Source organism: Sceloporus undulatus, chromosome 4 (assembly GCF_019175285.1).
Source record: "Sceloporus undulatus isolate JIND9_A2432 ecotype Alabama chromosome 4, SceUnd_v1.1, whole genome shotgun sequence".
NCBI lineage: Eukaryota > Metazoa > Chordata > Lepidosauria > Squamata > Phrynosomatidae > Sceloporus > Sceloporus undulatus.
The window spans coordinates 232,816,630-232,844,062 of NC_056525.1; the positions used below are offsets into that span (position 1 = coordinate 232,816,630).

Genomic DNA, 27,433 nt, shown 5'->3' on the forward strand with positions numbered 1-27,433 from the left:
ATAATAATAATAATAATAATAATAATAATAATAATAATAATAATAATAATAATAATAATTTGTTTTATTTATATACCGCTATTCCAAAGATCATAGCAGTGAACAGCAAGTAAGCTAATTATCAAGTAAGCTATGACTGTTAAAGTGGTATCAGTCCACTACCAGTGGGTAATGCAGGGACTTTCAGCATTGTCTAATCTGACAGAGGCAGTGGCTCTTCAATGTTTCAGTCAAGGATCTCTCCCAGTGCCCTGGGATCCAAGGAATTGGAGTGCAAAATGTCTGCATGTAAAGAATGTGTTACACTACAGAGACTTGGCTGTTCTTCAAGTTTCTATGCCTTACACAATTGCAGATTAGGAGAATGCAAGTTTCAATAGTGTTTGCAGGAATTCCAAGCTACGCATAGTGATGAATGAAATGCCATTAATTTTTACAAAATGTTGATGGAGAGCAGGGACTCAGCTTAACAGCTTTGATAACATGAAAGGGCTGTATACAGTACACAGTTGGCCCTCCTTATGCATGGATTCCTTATCCATGGATTCAGCCACGGCATGAAAATATTAAAAAATATATTTGTTGCTGTTGTTGTTTTTGTTTGCCTTTTCTGACTTTTGGGGACCGGAAGGCAAACCTATCACAGGGTTTTCTTGGTAAGTTTCTTGAGAAGGGGTTTGCCACTGCCATCCTCTGAGGCTGACAGAATGTGACTTACCAAAGGTCACCAAGCGGGTTTAAATAGCCAAGCCAGGATTCAGACCTTCTTCTGTAGAGTCATAGTCCAATGCTCAAACTACTACACCACACTGGCTCTCTAAGATAGATAGATAGACAGAAAGACAGACAGACAGACATTCCAAAAAGCAAATCTTGATTTTACCATTTTATATAAAGGACATCATTTTACTACACCACTGTATTCAATGGTACATGAACATCCACGGATTTTGATATTCATAAACCGGGGGTGGGGTGGGGGGCTGGGACCAAACCTTATCAGATACCAAGGGCCACTGTATGCTGTATGAGTGTTTCTTCAGGATGGACAAAGAAAGACCTGGTGCCAAATGCTACTATTTTTACAGCCCTTTAGGTCCCCTGCATCACTGTTCTTCTGCCCTTCCCCCATGAATTCCCTTTCCTGAATTAGTCTGAATTAGTGATTCACCTGTTAAATGGGTTGCAGAACCTCCCTATAATGTTTTAGCAACAGCAATGTTGCTGGACTTTTATCACTTTACATTTTTGAATGCTTTCCCCCTGAAGGATAAAGTGGCTGAAAATTGGCTCCTAGATTTACCATAGGCGTCCAGCCCTGTTGTAAAGTATAATTAGTTGTTGTTGTGCACCTTCAAGTTGTTTCCGATTTATGGCGACCCTATCATGAAGTTTTCTTGGCAAGATTTATTCAGACTTGCCATTGCCATTGCTTTCCACTGAGGCTGAGAGCATGTGACATAAGCAGGGAATCGAACCATGGACTCCAGAGTCATAGTCCAACACTCAAACCACGATGCCCTCCAGTATTTCACAGATGAAAACCAGGGCATGCATGGCCATCAGACAGTAAAGATTATTAATGTGGAAGTGCACACAAGCTAGGAAACACTTCAGCAGTTTGCTTTTGCCTCAGGTAAATGGCAAGTTCCTCTGTTTGTCTACAGAGTTCAGTAAGTAAAAACTACTTTTGTACTTGGAACTCAGTTTGCAGCAACTGAAGTAAGCTGAGGATGAAGTGGGAAGAAAAGAGAGAAAGTGAGACATAATAAAAGTGGCTGGAAAAGTGGGATGGCAGGAGATTAATTGAGACAGTCCTTTCCAAATCAGAACAGTTGGAAGATATGAAGTATGGAGCTGTTGTTAATGATAAACAGGAGGCCCTTCAGTTAATCTTCCCTCAAATTGTTTTTGACCCGCCCCCCACTTAGTCCTCTAACACAAATACTGGCTTGAAATATATAATAAAGGTACAGAAATCCTCATATTTCTGAATTTTCTACTCTGGGTTACTACCTTGATGAAGCTTGTTATATTCTCTGATCATACATTTCTGTTGTTGAGTCCAAAATCTTTGCCTGTCTCTGTATATTTAGCATTACTCTTATGTCTCCACCACTTTTCCTTGTGACTCTGGGTGTAGTTAGTGTATCCTTTGGCATCAGGGTGTCACAAATAATGTGGTAATGCGAAGCTTGTTAACACTAATATGTGACAATTATTCCTGGCTGCTGCCAATGTGCAAATGTATTTAATAGCCACACTGAAGTGTGTTTATGCATTTTAGCATATGGCACTAGAGAAATGCTTCTGCATCTCCTCATGTTTTTTGTTTGCTATAAGGCCAAGAACCAATTCCACCATCTGCCGGTCTAAAACTGCTTTATGTTTTTGGGACATAAGTTAGCTACAGAATTGATTTTCTAGACTCTTTCTCATTTCTTTTTCTCAAGCAATTCTAGAATTGCAACTCTGCAAGGAGTTGTAGCATGCATGTATGTAACTCTACATACTTGTAGCAGAGAATCCCCAATACACAATTCAATGACAATTCACAGGATATTTTGTACCTTTTTTTCTTTTTGGCACTGATAGTGGCATAAAGGTAAATTGTGAAATGCAAATCATCATTGTGCTAATCCCTGCAGCCATGCTCCCAAGAGGAGTCCAAAAACATAGGCAGATCATAGCTGTCATAACCATCCAACTGTCTTGATTTGATGGGAATGGTCCTGATTAATCCTCTGTCATCCTGCTTTTCCAGCAACTTGTAACATGTCCCAGTTTCCCCTTTCCTCCTCCCACTTTCCTCCTTTGTCCTCAGATTACTTCAGTTGCTGCAAATAGGCTTCAAAGATCAAAACTGGTTTACAATAAGTTGACTTCACTAGGAAGAGAGGAGGAGAGGGAATGAAATCTTGCCCTTCTCTGCAGACTCAGGCAAAAGCTCTCATAGCTTGTTTGATGTTCATCATTAATAATCTTTGCTGCCCCATGTGTCCTGGTTTTCATCTGTGAAATGTTGATGGTTATGTGCAGCATCCGTACATCCCATCTCAAGAAACCTCAGGAACAGCCCACAAAAATATACTGATGGTGTAAGAATTGGCTCCTGCTCTGTGTCTTTTCTAGGTCTAGTGGAGCTGCTGGGTGAGCAGGAGAGGGAGGCGACTCACTTTCTCACCCAGCCAAAAGACCCAGAAGGCAAAAGACCAGTGACCGCTTGTGAGGGAGGGCTACTGCTGCTGCCCACCACCCCTTTTCGACCTAGACATTCATTTCAAGGGACTACTTTTACCTTTAGCTTTTAACTTCCAGAATCTCCCAACGTTTGCAGTCCCTGCTTCTTAAAATGCTTCTAGATGTGGCTTTTGTTGTGTATTTGTGTGTATCTGCTGTCTTGGTTGATTTTTATTTTCTGTCTTTTAATGGCTGTTTAAATAGTTTTAATTCTACAAATTGCTTAATTGCATTTTAAAATACAGTCGGTCCTCCATTTTTGTGGGGGAACCATTCTGGACACACCGTGAAAATTACAAAAAAAAGAGGAAAAAAAAGATACCCTTTATGTAAAGGGATCTCCAGTTCAAGGCAGAGTTAAAGATAAAGCATCATAATAAATGAGATAAGGGATCTGGGTGTGGTCCGTTTACAGTAAATGGCTGGGTTGCAAAAGGAATACAGATCATCTTATCACAGTCTCCCTAACGTAGGCAAGGGGTGTTGTTGTTGTTGTTGTTGTTGTTGTTGTTGTTGTTATATTTATTTATATCTCACTTTCCCACAAAAACTGGGACACAAAGCAGCTTACAAATTAAAGGAACAATACAATTAAAAACATACAGAAGTGATCATAAAAATAGAATTACTCAATTCTGTGCTAAAATACAGCTTTCATTAAAAGAATAAAATACAATTTGAAAAGATAATAGTGCTTAAAGACAGTATTTCAAAGTATACAAATTTTTTCTGATTTTGCATTCATCCATATCAATTTGCACATACAGCCGGTCCTTCTTATACACGGATTTTTTATACACGGATTTAAGCATACACGGTTTGAAAATGTTCCAGAAAAGTATAAATTTACCTTGATGTTCCATTTTTTATTAGGGACACCATTTTGCTATGTCATTATACTTAATGGGACTTGAGCATACACGGATTTTGTTATACACGGAGGATCTTGGAACCAAACCCCAGCATATAACAAGGATCCACTGTACAAGAATCTTTAGGAGAGACCATCTCTCTCCAGTTATGCCACTGCTTGCAATGAAGGAAGGATGTTTTCCTTTTCAGCTTGAAAGGCAGAGCCAGATGCTGTTCAAAGATTATTCAACAATGTGATGTCATTTGTCTCACAGGCTTAGACTGCATGAAGAAAAGATAATTAAAGATCGAAGGCATCACCTGAAGACTTACCCCAACTGCTTTGTTGCCAAAGAACTGATTGACTGGCTGATTGATCACAAGGAGGCCTCAGACAGAGAGACTGCAATTAAACTTGTACAGAAATTACTGGACCGTAGCGTCATCCACCACGGTGAGTGAAAAAGCATCATGCATACCAACATATCTACCTTATAGCTAGAAAGTATGGATATGTTTACACCACAGTTACAGGCTGAATATCCCTCATCCAGAATTCCAAAATCCAAAATATTCCAAAAACCAAAACTTTTTTCATGGACGGCTGGGATGGTGACACCGTTACTTTCTGAAGGATCACTGTACACAAACCTTGTTGCATGCACAAAATTATTTAAAATATTTTATAAAATTACCTTCAGGCTATGTGTATAGGGTGTATATGAAGCATAAATGAATTTTGTGTTCACACTTGGGTCCCATTTCCAAGATATCTCATTATGCACATATATACAAATACAGATATTCCAAAAATCAAAACATTTCATGTCCCAAGCATTTTGGATAAGAGAGACTCAACCTGTATAGCAGTCTGATACCATTTTAACAGTCATGGCTGCTACAGAAGCCTGGAATTTGTACTTTCATAATAGAGAGCTGTAGGTGAGTGCCCCAAAGCTCACTATTTCTAAGTACCTCACCAAGCTATGAATTTCAGGGTTCCACAAGATCAAACCATGACAGCTGAAGTGATATCAAACTGTTATGGTTTTAGTCTAGACACACTGTTTAGGCAGGGCTCAGGGCAGTCTTGGACATACATTGGCAAGGTGAATGTCATGCATTGTGTGTCCAATGCACAGGATCCAGTGTGGATCTCTCTGAAACAAGGCAGATAGCAGTTATATCTTCCCCATTACAACAGACCCCTTGTTGTTGCTGTTGATGCTGTTATTGTGTGCCTTCAAGCTGTTCTGACTTATGCTGACCCTAAGCAAACCTATCACAGGGTTTTCTTGGTCAGATTTACAGAGGGGGTTTGCTGTCTTCTGAGGCTGAGAGTATGTGACTTGCCTAAGGTCTTCCAGTGGGTTTTCATAGCCAAGATGGATTCAAATCCTGGTCTCCAGAGTCATAGTCCAGCACTCAAACCACTACACCACATCCTTAAAATCTGCTCCAGAGTGCTGGAAGCCCCTCAGAGCAGGCTTTGAGGTGTGGAGACCTACAATGACTGGAGGAGGAAAACATTTCATTGTGCTAGAGGATGTCTGCTAGCTCAATGTTGGATCTAGGCCAACAACCTCAATAAAGTCAATCTGGATTATTATTATAAGTGCTGCAGTATGTGACCTTTGTACAGTGCTTTTAAGTATTCAAAGCACTTTGTGTGCCTTATGTAATGGCCAAATGACCTGTTGTGCTATTCAGATGTGTAAAAAAGTAGTTCAGGACACTGGTGTTGTTAAAACATAGTAAAAGTTCACAATAATAATGCAGTTAAACTGTCAGTGGTGTTAAAAACAATGTAAAATACACAATTAAAAATAACAGCAATAAAGCTGTTTAAGAACAGTACAAATAAAGATCGTATGGCGCCCTACTAAAACTGTTTCTTTAAAAACATTAATTTCTCAAAAGCCTGCTGGAATTTAAAAATTCTTTGCTTGCCAACACAAGGACAGCAGGGAGGGTGACATTTTACCTTCCCTTGAGAGGAAATTTGAGAAGTGTGGAGCAGCCACTAAAAAGTCTCTGTCTCACATGCCTACTATACGTGTCTGGAAACTGGTGGAGTTGCAGGCCCCAGATGTGATGCTAAACCATCACTTGTTGTTATGTAAAACAGTGCTGTGTTTGCATATTTCTTCCGCCTGCCAGACCTTTTCTCTCAGTGCATTTTGATTTCCATTTCCAATTTCGCAGCCAGCTGGAGTTGACCCAAGACAACTTGCTGTCTGAGGCAGAGGACCCAACAGTGCAAACTAAAGTTAAGATTTGTTGTTTTTGTGTGCCTTCAAGTTGTTTCTAACTTAATGGCACCTCTAAGGTGAACCTATCATAGGATTTTCCGGGGCTGAGAGTGTGTGACTTGCCCAAGGTCACTGAACTGGTTTCCATGGCCCAGCAGGAAATTGAACCCTGATTTCCAGAGTTCTAGTCCAATGTTCAAACCACTACACCATGCTTGTTGACTAATGTACATAGTACCTAAAACCATAACATGGGATGTTACTTTTTGGATTACAACTTCAAAGGCATGTTTACAGGGGAATTCTGGGCTGTAGTCCAAGAATAAAATTTCTGAGCACTATCGAAAGTCAGCCAAATTAGTTTGGCACAAGTAAGAAAACCCAGTCAATACTTTCCCCTATTCTGGCAGGTAAGGTGCAACAATAAGAAATTAATACTGTAATTTCCTTCCTTTTTCCACCCTTGGTCTTCTGCCTGAGGCAGATTGATTACTATGACTAATGGTAGGGCCAGATTTCTGAAAAACCAAGCCAATATATGGTTTGCTCAAATTTACAAGCCCTGACCAAACTGTGGGAAGAGGGAATGTACAATTACTGGTTTTGTTATGTGGCATTTTGTTATGTGGCAATGAACCATGTTTGGGCTGAGCTGGCCTATGTTCATGATATTTAGATGCATACAGTGAGAACTATGGTTAAAGGTACAGTTTATGCAAACCAGATTGTAAATAGTCCTCCTTGCCAATAATTTCTGGCAAGACAGAATTACTTCCATGCTACTAGACAGAGAAAGTATTGTCAGCTGGAATAGAATTGATTCTTTTACTATCTATGAGACAGTATGTCTCTTTCAGACTGCTGATATGCCAGAAGTAATGACATATGGTTTACTGGGTCTTGTGTGATATGATCACGGCATTGGACTAGAACAAGGGAGACCTAAATACACATCTCCCTTCAACCAATAAAACTAATTGGGTGACCTTAACTCACTAAATATCTCTCAGACTAATCTCCTTCACAGGGTTGTTGTTGTTGAAGAACACTATGGGGAGAACTATGGATGGTCACTGATCTTCTGGTGGGCTTCATGTAAAAATCTGTTTACACTTTGAAGGAGCAAAATGCTGGATGAGGTTGGCCTTTGGTCTGATCCAACAAGGCTCTTTTATATTTTCATAAATGGATTAATGATTTCCAGTAGTTTTTGTTGATGTGTTTGAAAACCTGATACTGTAATATATGTTTGTTTGTTTATTTATTGTTCTTTGAACCAGCTTTGTTTCTTTTTGTGATTGTTTGACCATTTTGTGATTGTTAATTCCAATTAGAGTAAATCTGGTAATGTCAAGAATTACTTAGGTTTTATTGATTCAATGGGTCTACTCCAGTTGTACCTAATAATTGCATTTACAATGATGGCTTGTTGGTGTTAACATGCTTTTAAATGGACTCTAAGCTATAGCAACCCATCATAGGATTTTTAGGTTTGCTTTTCTTTTGGCAAGATTTACTCAGAAGAGGTTTACCATTGCCTTCCTTTTAGGCGCAGAGAGAGAATGTAATTGGCAGAAGGTCATCAAATAGTTTTCCATGGCCTCTCCAGGATTTGAACTCTGGTTTCTCAGATTTGTAGTCCAATGCTCAACCCACTATGCCACACTGGCTCCATACAGTGATGGGTACAGGAAGCTTTAATCTGTTGCATGCAAAGCATTCAGCATTTCTGATTTCCTGTTTGTTTTTACATTGCAGTTTGTGATGAGCACAAGGAATTCAAGGACCTCAAACTCTTCTATCGCTTTAGGAAAGACGATGGAACATTTCCACTTGACAATGAAGTGAAGGCATTCATGAGAGGCCAGAGAATATATGAAAAGTAGGTTCCACAAAGTATGCTGATAATGAGAAGTGGTCATCTTTTAAAATAATTTCTGATATTCAAGCCAAAGATTTACAGAAATACAAAATACTTAACCCTCTCCGCCCCAGCCCCCGTCCCACAGCTTAAAGGCTGTCATTAGTACATCTTCTCTTCACTCGCAAATTATTCAGTTTTCACAGGACATGTATGGCCAAGAGCCATTGAAATCTGGTCAAACTGCAGCAGTTTTCTTTTGCCTAAGCCTACAGGAAAGGACAAGATTCTGCCTCCTCCTCTACTCTCCCCACCACTAAGTTAACTGAGTGCAAACTACATTTGCACTTTGAACTCTTTGTAGCAATCAAAGCAAAGACGAAAGGGGAAAGTTTGAGGAAGAGAGACAAAAGTGGGACATTTTGAAATTAGCTAAAAATAAGATACTTTGTAAACCTTTTAAATAGTTTGTTCAAAAATTATTATGATCATAGGTTATTATATTGTGGCAAATAGATATAAGGCAAATGTTATGATATGACTGTGTGATGTGATCTATAGATTGAGTATTTATTTGTATATAGCAGAAGTATCAATAAAACTGAAATACTAGTAGCTGAAATGTGAGACAATCTAGGATAACATTTGAATAGACCCTGCCAGACTGAGATAGTTGAAGTTATGAAAAATATATAAAATAATACAGAGAATACTAAAAAGACAAATACTCTTTAATAACAAACTAAAAATTATCCTTAAAAATAATTAAAAACAAAACAAAACAGAGTGGTTTCAAACTACAAACACTTTGAGGAATGACATTTTTTAAAGCTCTCTGCTGAATTAACGTGATGTTATGTGAAGTTTTTCATATACTTATGAATAGGAACAGCAAAAATATGGTAACTACATTCACAATTTTTTGTTTAATAGCATATTCTTTCATTCTCATCTGCTTTCTCCACTTTCCCAAGAGAAAAATTTACTAAAATTAACAAGGGAGATGAGTCTAGAGAGCATATAAATAAGATTTGAAACAGATGACTGCATGGAGATACAGAATCTCCTGTCAGATTACGCGGGTTAAATAACAGAGGGAGTTAAGTCATGTCCTCTGTTTACAACAAGGACCATGCCATTTTTTTTGCTAGACTATGAGGGTTTACTTGTAACTTGATGGTGCTTCTGGCAAAGAGAAATGAATAAAATATGCAAGTTGACATTTACTGCAAAGTGATGGTACAAAAGAGGAACATACATGTCACTGGGCAAGTTGGATGAAGTATTTTGGGATAGGGCAATCCTCCCAGCAAAGTAGGGGAGGCTATTTAAGATGGAAGCAATTGGCTGAGATGTTGTGGTTTGATTATCTTCAGCTGATATTATTTCCCTGACAATTTGAAGCCTATTTTGGAAAAAAGATTGGGAAGAAAGATCTGAACAGGAATAAATATACTTTGAACATATATTGAGAATGTATTGGGATTCAAAGAGGCTGATTCAGTGTGTGTGTAGCTTCCCTGCAGAGATTTGAGGGTGGTACAACTGTGAGAAAAAGTATAGGTAGTGTGTACACTATTTTTTTTCTTGTCCCTCACTATCATCTCTAGTAAAATAAGCTTTCTTTCTGGTATTTCGGAAATCTGCAAAAACCTGTTTAGCCAGAATTGATAGTGGGACAAAAGAAATGAGTTTATATATTCCTTAGCCCCAGCAATAGTTCTGAACTATCATTTCAACACTCTTAAAAGTGATTGTTTTTGTCTTCTGGGCCTGAAGACATTTTCATTTTTAATTCTTGCCTGCAGTGGAAAAACTGTGTGAAAGAAGACAGAAGCCATAAACCTCTGAGAAAGTTTCCAAAGTCTGTAGCCTGACTCCTTAAGTAGAGATTTTGTGACACCAAGAATAGCCAATAGAGTATGACCAGGAGTTCAACAGCTAGAAAACAGGCTATGCACCATATCTTTTCCAAAAGACACCTCCTCCCATGTCTATCCAATTTATAAATGGCATTTTATTTAACTAACAGTCTGTCTCTAGTGTGGCAGCAGCAAGGAATAGTCACCCCACTTTAAATATGTCAAGCAAGTGACTTGAAGGAACCATTGGTGGAATCAGAAGGGGATGTGGGAGACAGAGACACAAAGATGTGACTGTTCACCAGACAGGAAACTCTGTCCCACGCCTGTCTATCTTAACACACAGAGGTGAAAGTAAAATCGGTATATCATGGGGTACAATAGTGGACTGAGATTTGGAAGATTCAGATTCTAATCCCTACTGGCATTGGCTTTGGGCCGGCCACTGTCTCTCAGCATGCCTTAAAGGGTTATTATAAGGACAAACTGGGGAGGGGAAAGCCAAGTATTCTACCTTAAGCTCATTCAAGCATCCATGGTTTGAAAATACCTTGAGTTTGCCATTTTATGGAAGGAACACCATTTTACTATCAATTGTATTTAATGGGACTTGGACATCCATGGAGTTTGGTATCCATGGGGGGTCCTGGGCCTACTATAACCACACACTTGTTTATCTGTGTGGAGTTTGGAAACAATATACAGTCAATTATCCATGGCTTAAAAATACTTAAATATATACATAAACTCCAAAAAGCAAATCTTTATTATGCCAGTTTATATAAGGGACACCATTTTACTACACAATTGTATTTAATGGGACTTGAGAATCCACAGATTTTGGTATCCACGGGGGTTCTGAAACCAAATCCCAATGTATTAGAATAGTGTGCTATGTTAGTTTGTTGTGGGGACCTTGTGGGATTTTCATCCAAGTATGTTTCACTATATTCTATTTCTGTCCTTCCTCCTCCCCTCCATTCTTTCTTACTAATGCTGCTTTTGTTTATGGTAGCCAGTAAAATAATTTATCCTTAGTTTCTAAATGTCAAACAGAGCAAATTGGAGTGTATGCTGTGTTTTTGGCACACTGATGTAATACCACATTTTTCTTTCATAAATAGTGAGGGAACTACAAGGATAAAAGGCTGTGGTTCAAGTTATATGTTCTAGCTTGGAATTTTGCTTAAATGGGACTGGAATGATGCTCTTGGCCCCAGCAATGAAATACATATAGTTTTTTGGATGTGCCTTTCCCACCCTCTTTAAACAAAAGGACTTTAATTAGTGTGTGGCAGCTCAGTAACTATTAATGAAAATCAGGGCTTTCAATGGAATGTTCTGTCTATGGCTTTAAACCAGCAAAATTCTTAAGTTTTAAAAAAGGGGGATTTCTATGCTCAGAATTGCACACAGCCTACATATCTAGAAAAATTTTAAAAATGAAGACATATCTGCCCACCTCTGCTCTTTATGGACACAGGGAAAGTCCATTAGCCCTGTGGCAACTCTCTGGTGAAAATCCTTTAAGCTTTACAATTAAGGTGGAAAACTAGCTGAATTTTGGGCTGCATCTGCAGTGCAGAATTAATGCAATTTGATACCACTTTAACTGCCATGCCTCAGTGTGGTGGAATCCTGGGATTTCTAGTTTTGTGAGCTATTTAGCCTTCCACAAGCTACAAATTACAGGATTCCATAGGATGGAGCCTTGACAGTTAAAATAATGTCAAACCACATTAATTCTGCAGTCTGGCAGCAGCCTTAGATTCAAAGTGCTAATGAAGATGTCTGTAACTATGTATAACTATAGTCCTTAAAAAAAATCTGTGAGTTTAACAGTCATTCCCTTCCCACATAGAACCTTATCTATTGTAGACTTCATAGGCTTTGTAATTTCTGACAGTGTATTTATTGTAGGCATTCTGAGCCACTTTCCAGAGTTCTGAGACTTTAAAATTTGGATGAAATGCAGTATATTATGCTTTAAGGAATAATGCGATATTAAAAGGAAAAATAGATTAGATGATTTAGTAGGCTGTGCCCCCCCTCCATTTCAAAGATTCCCCTGTTGTTCTTTACCATCAGTTTCCATGCAATATTTGCTTACTAAGAGGCTATGCAGACTGCCCCTTTTTGAGCCAAATTGGGGCCACGGCAACCGCATGCTGCAGCCCCAATCTGGCCTTCCAGGGTGCAAAAAGGAGCTGCAAAGGGCATGGCAGCAGCGTCGGAGGAGTACCATGATGCCGCATGCTGTGTGGAGCGACACGTGGCATCATAGTGCTCTGGGGTGGAGCTGGGCTGTTCATCGTGGAGACGCTATGCTCCAACTCCACCCCCAGCCAGCCCAAAGTGCCTGTCTGAAGAGCCCCTAACCCAACAACAATATTTCAGATTCAGAAATCCTTGCTCTTTAATGTAAGACATAATCATTTGTATTCAAGAAGTGGTAAAAGAAACATAAGCATGTTTTGATTCAAAACAATGAATGCAATTGAAGGTAGCAGCAAGAAGTCTTAAAATAATAGACTCATTTCCTTCTTTGGTACCTTTCATCCCCATCCCACAGATCCCAGGTTCCATCCCACAGGTTCCAGGTTCTCTCAGCTCCAGAGTAAAATTTTACATGTTATCTCTCAGCCTAAGAAGGCAATGGCAAACCATTTCTTGCCAAGAAACATCAGGAATAAACTCTTATAAAACATGGCCACATAGCCCGAAAAACCCACAAAAAACCTATAAACTATGATCAATTTACACCAATCCCATGAATGTCACAGAGTTTTCTTAGGATATTACCGCACAAGTCCCATTCTCATCACGGTTGGACTTGTTAAAGAAAACGGAATTATCCCCGTTTGTGAGCAGCCATTATCGCATTTGTTTTGGAAAGCATTTTAATTAAGTCTATAATTTGTAGCTCCTGAAGTCATTCATGATCTGGAACAAAATTACCTTTTGCTTCCTATATGCCACAGGATTTTGCAAAGTACTATAGTTCTTAAAGGTATACCAGCACTAAACCAGAGTTTGGTTCTGTTTCCTCACTGTCTTCTTTTTAAAGAAGTACCATAAAAATGTTTACATTAGAGAAAATTGCATACATCCATGCATAGATCAGCAAAAATAATATGAAAAGAAGAATATATATTATAGGAAATTTTCTCCAAAGACATATACCTTTTTTAAAAATGTAAAACTTCTGTAGAATAAAACAAGACCACCTCAAACTGTAATGTGGAGATAAGTTGGAACAGATTCATGCTTGAAAAATGTGAATATTTCCAGAAGCAAATGAGACAGGTTTGTTTATCTCTACATTCTCCTATTACCTAGCAGCTGGAAATATAATTCCCTCTTTCCTTTTTCTGTTAAGGTCAGATCTCCACTTGACACCCAGAACATTTTGTCCCTGGCTAAAATTAAGGACTTATTAATTGTCATTACCTGCAAATGTGTAGTACCAAAGCCTGGTTCTTAAAAAATGAGGAACGTGAATTAAAAGATGTTCTACCTGATACATGACACACACACACATACAAAAAACAAACAAACCCTGATTTGGTTAATAAAGAGGTTTGAATGCTGATTTTTAGCCCAAGGAAGAACTACTTAGAAAGACATTTTACCAAAAGAAGAACATTTCTTTGTTTTTTTGTTTTATATTGGAAAGAATAAGGAATTAGATGCTCTTCCCCAAAACAACCCCATATATTCTGAGCTTCAGTTTCAGGTCAATTTATTTATTCTTTCTGCTAAAGATGTTCTACTAATGTATCTTAGCATGTTTTGGCATACAACGTTTTGCACTAGCCGTAAGCCAGCATCCATCTGGTTCTACTCAAATCAGCATTAAGTCAGGAATTTTATATCATCAGGGAATCTTATAAGTATCTTCATCATTTTTGCATTTTCTTTATTGAGAAGGGTTTTGAGCACGTATTAATTCATAGCTGGGAATGAAATTTAACCAAATTCATAGGCTTGCTTCATTTTTTGAGCAAGGCATTCATATATATTACACACATAACACACATGGAAAAACTGGGTTTTGAAAAGTTAATAAACCTCATGTTTATTTAAATATGTCCCTACATTCTGGGAGAAATTTTACTTCTTGAAACTATTGATTGATTGATTGAAATATTACATATCAATCTAAATCTGTGGGTGGCTTGCAATAATTTTAAAATTTTTAAACAGTTTTAAAAATACATATTCTGATGAATGTATAAATTGGCTCTCTAAAAATTTGCATCCCACAAAGTTTTCCTTTGATATTAGGATTTATGGCTTCATTATGACACATTTTCATCCCAATGTGGTTACTGAGAATTTATACTTTGTTTGAAGGGCCAAGCATACAGTTGCTTTAATTACTATACAGATTTATTATGATGTCAGTGACTGGTTGAATTTGAGTTGTGTTAACTCTGCGATGTTGCAGTGGAGTTGATTTGGGCTGCTTGTTTCAGCATTTTTTCCTACCTACTTACATAAGAACAGCGTGTCCCATGAAGACTAAAGGTTTCCTTCATGATTGTCAAAGGACCCTTTGGGAATTTGTTTCTATTTTTCCTTCCTCCTTTCCCATCATCACTGCATGCTTACCTTACATCTGCACTTGTTGCGACTGTTGAAGTTTGTCCACTGTGGAGACATAAACAGATTAGTCACTCCAACTTTATTTCTAGTTCTCTCTCCAAGAGCTAGTGATTCTAATAACCTCATGAATAAGGCTGAATCTTATTGAGTAAGAAAAAGTGAACAAAACTCTGCCAAGACCCCAAATTAAATTGATTTTGTACTATGCAACATTTCAAAGGCATAGACTGAATCTGCACTGCAGAAATAATGCCATTTGACAATGCTTTAATTGCCATGGTTCAGTAGTATGGAATTCTGGGTTTTGTAGTTTGCTGTGGTAATGGAGGTCTCTGACAGAGAAGGCTAAATCTCTCACAAAACTACAAATCCCACAATTTCAAATCATTGGACCAAAACAGTTAAAGAGGTATCAGACTGCATTATTTCTGCAGTGCAGATTCAGCTGAAGTCTTTGAAATTTTGTAATGATTGTTATCATAGCTTAAAACCAACTTCATTTGGAGTCTTGGCAGAGTTTTGTTCACTTTTTCCTACTTCAGAGCATACCCTACTTGGCTGGGTATTAGTGAACTGACCAACAAGTGCCAGTTTATTCCCCATTGAAATGTTTGACACAGAGACAGTTTTATTATAGATTTAAATAAGTCACATGTAGAGTTTGGAAAGCCAGGTTTTTGGAGCTAATTTTTCATTCTTTAAAAAAAGAAAAGAAAAGTGGAGCATAGAGCCTGAAAAATAGCTTGTTAGAAACCATCTAAAATGGTTTGCTACCACTTGTTATGTTGCTTTTGAAGGGTGTATTTTGTGCCCCCCCCCCATTAAAAGAGAATCACTCATTGGAAGTAACTACTTTCCATTAGATTCCTGATCTTGTATTACATAAGAGTAATGGACAGATAGCCACTGTGGAAATCCTCAAGGTGTGTTTGCAACTTGAAACATGCAGTTTTTCAGTAGACACTCCTAGTTCAGCAGCCGTAGAGCTGGATCTTGCTTTGTAGTCATTTATAATAGCTGTCCAAAAAAAGGTATCCTCAGTAGCATTGCCAGCTGATGCCTTCCATGTCAGTGGGGCAGTGATTCTGCTCCAGGTTTTTGGCCAGCTTTAGAAGTCAGTAACTGCCACCACTCAATAGGCGTCTGTAGCCTTCCTCATCTTGTTAGTAAGTTTACATATATGTTATATGTGTGTATCACAGCTACTTTTTTATTTTTAACTTATGTACTGACTTAGGAAATACTAAAAACAAAAAGGAATGATGTCAGGAGAGCAGAAATCACAACAGAAAGGACCACAAATAGCAGAAAATGCTATTCCTTTTGGGGCATTCTTGTGCTGCTTGAGTTCTTTTCTGTTGTGGCTTCTGCTCTTGTCAGAAATAATGTGAGAAGACTGAGTCCCCATGTTCTACCAGCTTTTCTTCAATGGTCATGTGCCTGTTTTGTGCACGTACACAAAATGCATGCTGGGGCACAAATTATTATGAATGCAGCATCCCGGAAGTGTTATCCATATAACATACCATATAACACAACTTTCCCCTACCCAGCACCATATGATTTGGAGTACAGTTCTGATAGCCTCTAATAATTGGCCATATGGGCTGCAGGTGCTGGGAATTGTAGCTGAAAACATCTGGATTGCAACAGATTGGGGAAATCTGGTATGAATCTTTGAACTTGGACCATGAGCATGCAAAGCATATGTTGTACTACTTAGTTCTTCCTCCATTGCTAGAAGTGATATAGGGTGGTCTTGCACTGAAGAACTCAGAGGTTTGGTATCAATCTTTGCTGCAGTAAAGATTGAGAGAGTTGGGCACAATTAGCCTGGTGAACAGAAAACTGAGGGGTAACATGACTGAACTCTTTAAATATCTAGAGGACTGTAATAGAGAGGAGAGTGTAAGGAAATGGTTTTAAGTCACAGGAGGGTGATTTCGGTTCAACGTTAGAAGGAATTTCTTGATGGTAAGAGCAGTTTGGTAATGGAACCAATTACCTAGAGAAGAAGTGGGGATTTGTTCTCTGGACATCTTTTAAAAGATGCTGGACAGCTCCCTCGTGAGGATACTGAGTCTCGTTCAATGATTTCCAAACTTTAGTCCTCCGGATGTTTGGAATTTCAACTCCCATAATTCCTGACTATTGGCCAAGCTGACTGGAGCTTCTGGGAGTTGAAGTACAAACACTTGAAGGACCAAAATTTGAGAACTACAGCTCTAGTTGGAGCTCCTGCATTGAGCAAGGTGTTGTATCACGAGCCTATGTAGCCTATTCTAAGTTTGTAATTCTATTATTCTGTGATTCTATATGTTTATAGTCTTCTACGATGCTGTTGATTGAACACACAACCTTTGGCATGCACAGTCACTGCCACTGATTTACAGTCTCTCCCAGTCCTGGAGCACATGTACTTTTCTTTGTTAATCCTCCCAACAGCACTCTTAAATCCTAGCTCAAAGCAGTCACTTGAACTGCTTATGTGTTTGGCCCATCCCTTTATAAAGTCAAAGGAACATATAATCAGAACCTTGAGTATATTTCTGGAATTTAATCTACACATGTGCACTTTGCCTTCCCCTCCTTTCTTTCTTTGCAGGTTGATGAATACTGAAAATGCACTTTTACAGGCCAGGGAAGAGGAAGGCATAAAATATGAGCGTACATTCATGGCATCTCAGCTTATTGATTGGTTGATCCAGGAAGGGGAGGCCACCACAAGACTTGAAGCTGAACAACTTGGCCGTAGACTGCTAGAGCATGGAATTATACAGCATGGTGAGAAACATGGTCTGCTTTAGAATAGATATAAAGAAACATATAAGGTGGATCCATAATTTAACATGTATTGCTTAATCAAGAGGAGGAGAAGGTTTCTTCTCTTGAAGACCACAATATATCGGAGGCCACATTCTAGTAGTTGGCAGGATCAGAGCTAACAGTGGATAAACCTATTCCTTTCTCTTTCTCCCCCTGACACCCCCTTCTTTCCAGAGCTTAGAATGTTAGAACTTTTAATTTGTTTCATCTGAAAATTCAACAAAGCAGAACTCCTGTCCCATGCCAAACTTTTCCAGGCTGCACACCGGAATGCTAGTTTCATGCAAAACCTCTTCAGAGCTGCAAACAAGAGCTCATTTCACTACAAAACTTTCCCAGGATTTAAGTAGTTTTTATTTCCAGTCTTCAGCCGTTGATCCAAGAAAAAGGCAGAAGAATAATGGAGTAGTGCTTACTGATCATTATGGCAAGAAATCAAGCAGCGTAGGCTTCACTGAGTTTAAAGTACATTGTATTAAGCTGTATACCTTTTCCTGGGGTCTGTGAAGTACATAATGCCATCTTGTCATAAGCAATGTTTTGTACATCCTTTTCAGTGCAATGATAAATTATGTTAAAAATCAATGCTTCTCTCCCTTTTCTCCATATTAGTAATGTCCATCACTTTAAAAAAAGAAAAGGGGGGGAGGAAGGAAGGAAGGAAGGAAGGAAGGAAGGAAGGAAGGAAGGAAGGATTAAACATCCATCTGTTTTTGAAAAAGGAAGAATTAAAACAGATTATCGATGATTCAATTGCTGTAGTTGCTGCAGGTTTGAAATGGTTAGAGGACTAGCGCTGAAGGAAGAAGACATACTTTGCTTCCTCCTGCCACGCTGTGACTTTATGAATCTTCTTAGGCTTCGGTTATCATCAATATTTTATTACCTGAGTAATGGAATAAAAATTTGTGAGATAAGGCTGTTAGTCTCACTGAGGCTACAAGATTGAAACTGAGTTCATGGAGAAAGATTTTTCTGCTTCTGACTATCTTACTTTGTGTTTTATTTATTTATTATTTATTCATTTATTTAATTTTTATGCTGCCACTCATAAAACAGGTCTATGGCTGGGCCTTTTGTATGAACCAACACCAGGAGCCTCAATCACCATAATCTATTTTCCCCTGTGGTGCTTAAAACTCTTGGCAAGTGCTCTCAGTCCAGACCTCTAGCCAAAATCTTTATCCGTCCCAGCCACATGTTAGCGAGAAAGGAAGTAGAGGGAGAAAGGGGAGGGGTGTGTGAGGCAGGGCAGGAGACACAAGTAGAGATTGGGAATAATTAAGAAAATCCTGTTGTTTTAATTCATTAGCCCCCTCTCCCCCCAACATAACAAGGGGAATGGACTTCATGGAAATTAGACTATTTGTTTGGCAAAATCCATGAAGACTCTTTGGAACAATTCCATACTTTCCAACACTTCACAGTTGAGCACCAGGATATGTGTGACCAAGCAACATTAACATGTGGTTAAATGGACAAAGGTATTAATGAGGAAGACCACACAAACTAAGAAAGGCTTTTGCCTAATCCCACTGGGAAGTGTAAAATTCTGGCCTCTCCTCTCTTTTCCTTCCTGTTGAGTTAACTATATTTGTGCTTTGAACTCAGTCTGCAACAATTGAAGGAGGCTGAGTACAAAGGGGAGGAATGGGAGGAAGAGAAAGAAACTGGAATATTTTAAAAGCAGCTGAAAAAACTGGGACAGGAGAGGAATAATGGGGACTATCCCTGCCAAACTGGGGCAATTGGAGGGTATAAGATTCATCCGAGAACCAATGTGGCATAATAGTGATTTGAGTGCTGAAGTATAACTCTGGATATCAGGGTTCAGTTCTCCACTCAGTTATGGAGATCCCCTGGGTGACCTTGGTTGAATCATACACTCAGCCCCAGAAAACCCTGTGATAATGTGGCCTTCAGATCATCATAAATTGGAAATGACTTAAAGGCACACAACAACAAACAGTTCATCCCTGTTCAGTTCTCTACAGTAGAGAATCTTAATGGGGCATTAATGGAGTAGTGTCCTCACTACCACAAAATATGGAGATCAGTACACGCTGCCAAGTGAGAGCATGGTCTAACAAAATGTTTTTAACAACAGAGTCCAATTTAAAACCATAGAATGGGATTTCGTCTTAGCTGCCCAAGGCCCCACTGCTGCTAATGAGACTGAATCATACTATGTCTGTTGCCAGCAGAAGTCCATTTTTGTAATGTGATAATTTATTTATAGGCTTTATCCAGCATTTATTGTCCTGTATTTACTTGTAGCAGGCTGTCTCCTCTTTCACTCACTGTTGCCCTTTGGCAATACCAGTACTTGAAGGGATTGAGTTACAACTGGCTCAAAGAGGTTTTGCTTTGGTTTTTAATCTTACATCCCTTGGACTTGGAATGGAAATAAGGCTGCAACTCCTGCCAGTTTACATCATAGTTGTGCAATTACTCTTGATGCTAACTTCTGATTTATCGAGTGCCAACTGCTAAGGGCATTGCATACATAGAAAGCAAAACTCCATTGCCTCTCTTCAGAACACAATCCAGGTAGGAAGACAGACGGGAGAGGTAACATAGGGTGATGAAGAGAAACAATGCAAAAGTGGGAAAGTTGGTGCAGAGTTTTGATTTGCTGTGTGAATCCTATACACAGTTTGAATAGTAGTCTGGTCTGGCCATTGCCCCCAGAAACCAGAAAAGTTACTTTTTTGGTTTGCAACTCCAGGATCCTCTAGTTAATGCATGCTGGTTGAGGGATACTGGGAGCTGGAGTCCAAAAACATAACCTTTTCCCTGCTCTGCCTGCCTCCACACAGGCTGCCTGCCTTTCAAGAACAAAAACAAAGTAAAGCATCACAGTGGATGTTTGTTCATTCATCCATCACTTAATTAAAACAAAACAAAGCAAAACCATTCCAGGGATTGAAAGGAAGGGGAGGCAGTTTTTAAACATCAAATCACCAGTCATGGATCCCATGAGTTTTAAATGTGCTGCTACATTCCTCCCCTCTCATTTCCTTCCTCCTTTTTACACTGAACCAGAACATCAATCTATTTTGCTAGTATTGCCAATATTGACTGGCAGGCACTTTGCAAGCTTTCAGGCAGACTTCTTTGTTGCCTTGACCTGGAGATGTAGGGACCAAATCTGTGTTGCAATGTTGAGTTACAGCCACTCCTTGTGATTACCACAAAGACCATGGGCCAATTATAGTGCTATGATTCCACTTAAACTATCACAGTTCAGCCTATGGTTTCCTGAGATTTGAAGTGGAGCTAGGAGTGTTTAGAAGTCTTAACCATGGAGAGTATTGTACTTTAACAAACTACAAACCCCAGCAGCCCATAGGATGTTGCTATACTAGTTAAAGTGGAATTTAGTGCAATAATCATGTAGTCTGAATGGTCCTGTGTCTTAAACAAGCCTCATTTTAAGATATTTTAAAAGAACATGAGAGCCAGTGTGGCATAGTGGTTTGAGAGTTGGACTATGATTTTGGAGTCCGGGGCTCGATTCCCAGCTCAGCCATGAAATCTACTGGATGACCTTGGGCAAGTCGCATGCTTTCAGCCTCAGGGAAAGGCCATAGCAAACCTCCTCTGAACAAATCTTGCCATGAAAACCCTATGATAGGGTTGCAATTAGTCAGAAATAACTTGAAGGCACACAACAACAACATTTAGAGAAGAGTGAAACATATGCCTGTGTTACCCTGAATGTGGACCTGGCCTGAGTAGGACAGTCCAAAACAATATGCTTACTTAGGGGAATTATGTTCGCTCAAATGTGGTGGCCAGGTAATTTACTCTAGTGGATGGATCCCAGTGTATACCAAGTCCAGAGGTATATAGAACTCCAGAGGCAGACATCCAATGATAATGAGTTTTATTTAAATGGGGAAATCAACATCCGTGCGTGAAACAAACAACCATACACACACACACAAGGACTACAAAATCAGGTGTTAGGTTGGAATAGAGTAAGGCTTCACTAATGGTGATACTGCACCTAAACAGATCTTGATTCCAGTGCAGATGGTCTGGAAACAAAAAGAGGACTCAGTCACTGCTGGGACAAATGGGGGGGGGGGTGATGAGCAATAGAGGTGCTGAAAACCGGCAGAGATTCTGCCTGCTTACTGGACTAAGTGAAGACTGGCTAAAATGTTCTGAGATTTATACTAAATAGGTGCCTCAGGTGTAGATTTCGAGGGGTTGAAAGACCAAATGGTCTTGAAATTCTTTGAAATGGGGTTTGAAATACTCAGGAAATACTTTGAAGTTGTTTTCCAAGGTGGTGACGCTGAGGTGTGAATGGGTAGCAATGCACGCATATTTCCAGGCAGAGAGGATTAGCGCACAAGGTTGCCAGTGCTTTGTTTATAATATATCTGCAGCCCATTGGTCTATAGTGTTGAACCGCCTCACCTCCTCCAAATGTCCAGAATCAATCAATCAAAGCTGAGGACCTTCATGCAACTCCTTATGCTGACACTGTTTTATAGTAATGGTGTCCACAACAAGGTCATGGAAGGGGTGTCCAGCCTATGCTTTATTGAGTTTCTGATATCAAAAGAGGAGGGGTGATGGGAGACTCCCCCCCTCCATGGGCCTAACACCTGCCACTCAAGTGGTAACAGTTGTGGGGTTTATAAATCTGCTTACCATGCCAAGGTTCAGAAGCATGGCCACATTCCAGAGCAAGGGTAGGCAACCTTTTTGAGCCGGGGGCCGGGTTGCTGTCCCTCAGACAACTGGGGTGCCGAAGCCAAAAAATAAATAATTAATTAAAAAAAAATTAAATATATAAATAAACCAGGACAAATGTAGGACAAAATTTTCAAATGGAAGACACTTTTTTTAAAAAATGGAGGACACGTGAAAAAAATTGCAGATTTTTTAAAAAATGTTAATATAAATGCATGTTTCTGAGGCTTCTATAGACAATTGCCCCCCAAAGGCCCCGGCGGCAATCGGCGGCAGGACCAGGCTGGGGCCGGTCCCAAGGCCTCGCCAGGCCGCATCCGGCCCGCGGGCTGCAGGTTGCCTACCCCTGTTCCAGAGGGACCATCCTCTGCCTGCCTTATTGTGAAGCTTGGGGAAGGAGACTTAGGTTTTATCTTTGTTACACTGTGCTTTGAAGTTATTTAGGGCATGGAAAGTTATGGGGAATTACCCCTGCTGTTTCACTGTGTTTGGAGGTGTTCTCACATCAGAGATGCAAAGGGATCTAGTAACACTTTTGAGACTGAGAGAAAGAAGCTGGTAGCATGCCTTTTTGTAGACTTGAGCCTGTCTCCTCTCATGCATAGAGACAGCTGAAGAAGTAGGCTCAAGTCTACGAAAACCCATGCTCCCAACTTCTTTCAATTAGTCTCAAAGGTGCTACTAGATCTCTTTGCATACTGATTTTCAGACTAATACTTTTGTATCACATCAGAGATAATACACTTTCCCTCCTGCAAGCAACCACAAATTTTGGCTGGACCCCAAGGCCATTGATTAGTTCATACCACAGTGTTCTGGCTGAAGTTAACCAAGGTTTCTCTTGGCAAGGCAATAATGGTAACACCCTGAAACTGAAGCCAACAGAGCTTCATGCAAAACCCTTGTTTCAGTTTGATGTTAGTAATGGAGCGCTTATTGAATTCCCAAGGATTTGGGGATGAATAGTGGTTGTATAAAATCTGGCTAAGTCCTAGGGACTAAGCTTTTCAATTCTAGTACATTGCCAGTAGGAAATTTGCTTTGAAGGAAGATTTCTTTTTCTATAGAGTTCATTGTAGTTTCCAGGGCTTGGAAGTAATATGTAAAGAGTAACTCATTATTCTTTTTTTTTTAAAGTACAGTAATTGGATAACATTTTTACTATTAAGCATTTAAATAGGAGTGGCATACATTTTAGAAGATAAAATTTTATTCATTATTTCAAAATAATACTCTGGGAAATCATTTTGGAGAACTTCTGATTTGGGGTCATTTTTCACATTTTTAGTCATTTCAAAGCATTAGGAACACACTGGAAATAAAAAGCAACAACCAATGATTTACTTTTTAAAAATAAAAGTAACAAAGTGAAAATGTTAGCTTTCACAATTAACATTTCCAAGTTCTGCTGCTTGTCTAAAGTAACCAAATCTATTTGTTATTCTCAGCCTCTGAGATGGAATAATCATGGATTTAGCGGAAGCAGATAAATACAGCATCTGTTTTAATTACAACATCTGTACATTCAGGAAGTCTAAAACAACTAGAAAATTAGAATTCCCACCCCGTGCATCCTGTTTCCAAATTGCAGGCTTAATTTAAAACAACAGCTGCTTAGTATTCATTGTATTATCTGTATACTGTAATTTTTACGGTACATAATCCATTCTATTTGCAAGTAAAAACTATATATCCTTTGGCAAATTGACTTTAATTTCTAAGGGCCATTTTTGTTGTTGTATGTCAGTGTCATCAGAATAATTTAAATTAACACTAATTGGTATTTCATCTGAGGCCTGGAAAAAGCTAAATGTGACCTTTGGCTAGTAACTGAGTATAAAATACAAATGCCTTTGCTTCCCATAGATTGCCTTTATAAACAGCTGCTCAAGTATATGATAGAACTTGGTTATTTTTACTTCTGAATAAGCATGATGATCAATAAAATGAAGTCTGCTTCCCCAATTAAGTTGCTAGCAAAGAACTGAAAGATATAAACTCCAAGGTTGGAGTATAAATGTTGATATATTTATCTTGTAAGTCTTGACATAATATGATGACAGTGTTTTGGAAACTTAGGCTGTTGAAAAGCCTGTCACAAAAGAGGTCCCACCATTAGGAAAATTGAACCTACTGGGCAGCTTCTCAGTACATCGTTTCCCCATCTTGTTGTTCCTGGGTTAGACAGCATCATGGTGTATAAACAGATTTTATTCTAATTGCAAAACTGGTGCAAAGTGGGGGGTTTAAAATGTTTGTTTTGTTTCTAAGGAGAAAAATATGTTATCAATAGGAGTGAATGGGAAAAAAATTACTTGTATAAATCAAAGGTGTGTGATATGACAGCTGAGGTGAGGGAATAAAATTGTTCTTTGCTCATGGGGATCAAGGACTAAATGCAATTATTAGCACCAGCTAGAGCAGATCCACTGATCCAATGGGACCTACATTAGTGAAGAGTTACCAAACTCCCATAATGGGTCTACTTATAATAAGCCAATCTTGGATCTTTTTACAAATCTTATCACATGTTTATTGAAATTTTAAAACATACAATGACATACAAAACATATAAACATTCAAAAACATACAAAGCATATAAACGTTCACACTAAAACACTGACCCTTCCCTGTTTCCCCCCTTAATACATAGCCTTCCTCTATACAGCCAAACCTATTTATGACAAGTTGACAGCTTCCAATCCCATCTCACCCTTCCTTATTTAATTAAAATAAAGACTTCCCACTTCTCTTAGAATATCATTAAAAATCATAAATATTCCTTGTGTTGATCTACTTTTTTACTTTCTTCCTTTTTTACTTTAAAGTAACAGCTATTATTTATCTACTTTAACTTCATTAACTTCATTGTCTTCATTCATCAGCATTGCTTTCTGTGCTCAGGTTGTGAAATACATACTCCACCAGCTAGTTTTCAAATTCATAAGTAGTTATTTCCCCTTGATACCTTTTCATAAGTTCTATAAAGGGTCCTCAAGTATCTAAAATAAATTCTAGTATGTTCATTTTCACCAAGTTGGTTCATTTTTCCATTTTGGCAATTTCAATTAGTTTTTCCACCCATTCCATATAATCCAGTAATATATTCATTTTTCAGTGTCTTACAAACACCACAGACCTAATTAAACTGTAATTTTTCTTTTACCCTCATGACTTATCAAATTTAACAAAAATATTTCCAGTTTCAAAGTCACATTAGATCCTATTATCCTTTGTACCCATTTACTAATTTTAACCCATTTTTTAAAAACTCTCTTACAGCTCCACTACATATCAAAAAATGAATCAACTTGGCTCGTTTCGGCATAGCCCATTTCTTCGGGACACTAAACCAGACCTTTGAATAGTTACTTTTTGGGACTACAACTCCCACAATCATCCTGGGGTATTCTAGGAATCTTAATCCAAAAAAGTTATTCTGAGAACTGTAGTCAAAAAGAGTCCCCCCCCCCAATTGTGGATGAAAGCATAATGAAATGTTAGGAGAAAAGGGTGGAATATTGGGAACTGAATTTGATACAGAGATGGAAGAATGCCAATAGCTGAAAGTCTGGATTGTTAACATCAGAGTAAATATTGCTCAACTGATGCCACAATTTTTAAAGTGCATTTGCAGATGCCAGACAGAACTTTTAAGTGGAACAGGAAAAAGCTCTCTAATATGTCTGTTTCTTTTGACGCACAGTATTTATATTCAGTTGGGAGGAAAAACTGGAAGTGAAACCCTTTTTCCTATATTCAGGATGATAGTGAGTGTGGGCCTGTGCAGACCGGCCATTAAGGCTGTCTTGGGGGCAAGTCGGGCATGGCATCCATACAACGCACGCCCCAACTCCACCCCCATGATTGTGTGATGCCACACACTGCTTCACACAGCACATGGCATCACAGCACTCCTCTGGCACTGCATTTACATGACACAACACAAAGGGACACCTGGCTTAAAGCCATGGTGCCACAGCTATCACACCCTTTCCAGGGAGCAAAAAGAAGACACTTTTGCGGCTCCTTTTTTACCCTGTAAAGGCCAGATCAGGGCCACAGCATGCAGTTGCCATGGACCCAATCTGATGAAGATGAAGGTGGTTGCAGGCTGCCCCTTAAGGTCAGTCTGCACAGCCCCTGACATTGTAAGGCAGATTCAAAGATACAGGTTTAATGGGGCAAAATAGGTGATTAGTTCATAAATAGGGGCAACAATACATTGTTCTATAATTTTACATGTGAATAAATAAACCAATAAAGTGTTATATGCTTTTTAAAATTTGGCATTTAGATAAATGTATTCATAGAAGATTCATGAACCATGAAAAAATATGAGAACATGCAGCATCCAAAATACTCTGATATTTTACATAATCACAAACATTTGATAATATGATTTATGTGAAACCTGCTTTCTAAACAATTATTTGGAGATATTCCAAAGGAGAGAAAGGAAAAATAAATTTAACTTGCTCCAGTCATTTGCCTGGTCAGATCAAGTTTGAAAATAAGGGTGGTGAAGCAATAAGCCTCACAAAAGGTTACCATTAAAAACAGAATATAAACAAACAGAGTGGTTCCAAATCAGAAAGGGAGTGAGACAAAGATGTCTTTTGTCACCCTATTTGTTTAACTTATATGCAGAAAATACTATACACAAAGCAGGCCTAGACTCAGAGAAAGGAGGAGTGAAGATTGGAGGAAGGAGTATCAGCAACCTAAGATATACAGATGACACCATAATACAAGCAGAAAGTAACAAAGACTTGGAACAATTACTAAGGGAAGTCTAAGAAGAAAGTGCTAAGGTGGGTTTAATGCTGAATATTAAGAAAACTAAAATAATGACCATGGAGGATCTACACAAATTCAATATAGACAATGAGGAAATTGAAATAGTTAAACACTCCCCATATCTGGGATCAATAATTGATCAAAATGGAAATTGCAGTCAAGAAATCAGGATTAGGACTGGAAAGGGCAGCTATGAAAGAACTAGATAAGACCCAAAAGTGCAAAGATGCACAATTAAAGTGAGCAGTGTTCAGGCCATTTGTATTTTCCATTACCATGTGTGGGTGTGAGAACTGTTTGGAGAAATTGATAGAAAGAAAATCAACTCATTTGAGATGTGGTGCTGGAGAAGAGAAGATACCATAGATGGCTTAAAAGACAAACAAATGGGTCCTGAAACAAATCAGATCAGAACTCCCTCT

At 38.7% G+C, this 27,433-nt stretch overlaps 1 protein-coding gene across 2 annotated transcripts in view; it reads left to right on the forward strand.

Moving 5' to 3' along the window:
- DEPTOR (DEP domain containing MTOR interacting protein) overlaps positions 1 to 27,433 on the forward strand; it is a 741,617-nt gene that overhangs the window by 21,834 nt on the left and 692,350 nt on the right. For both annotated transcript variants that reach the window (XM_042461765.1, XM_042461766.1), the window contains exons 3-5: positions 4,368 to 4,546; positions 8,103 to 8,226; positions 17,281 to 17,459. In XM_042461765.1, the coding sequence (XP_042317699.1) occupies positions 4,368 to 4,546; positions 8,103 to 8,226; positions 17,281 to 17,459 (482 nt within the window). The remainder of the gene's footprint in view (positions 1 to 4,367; positions 4,547 to 8,102; positions 8,227 to 17,280; positions 17,460 to 27,433) is intronic.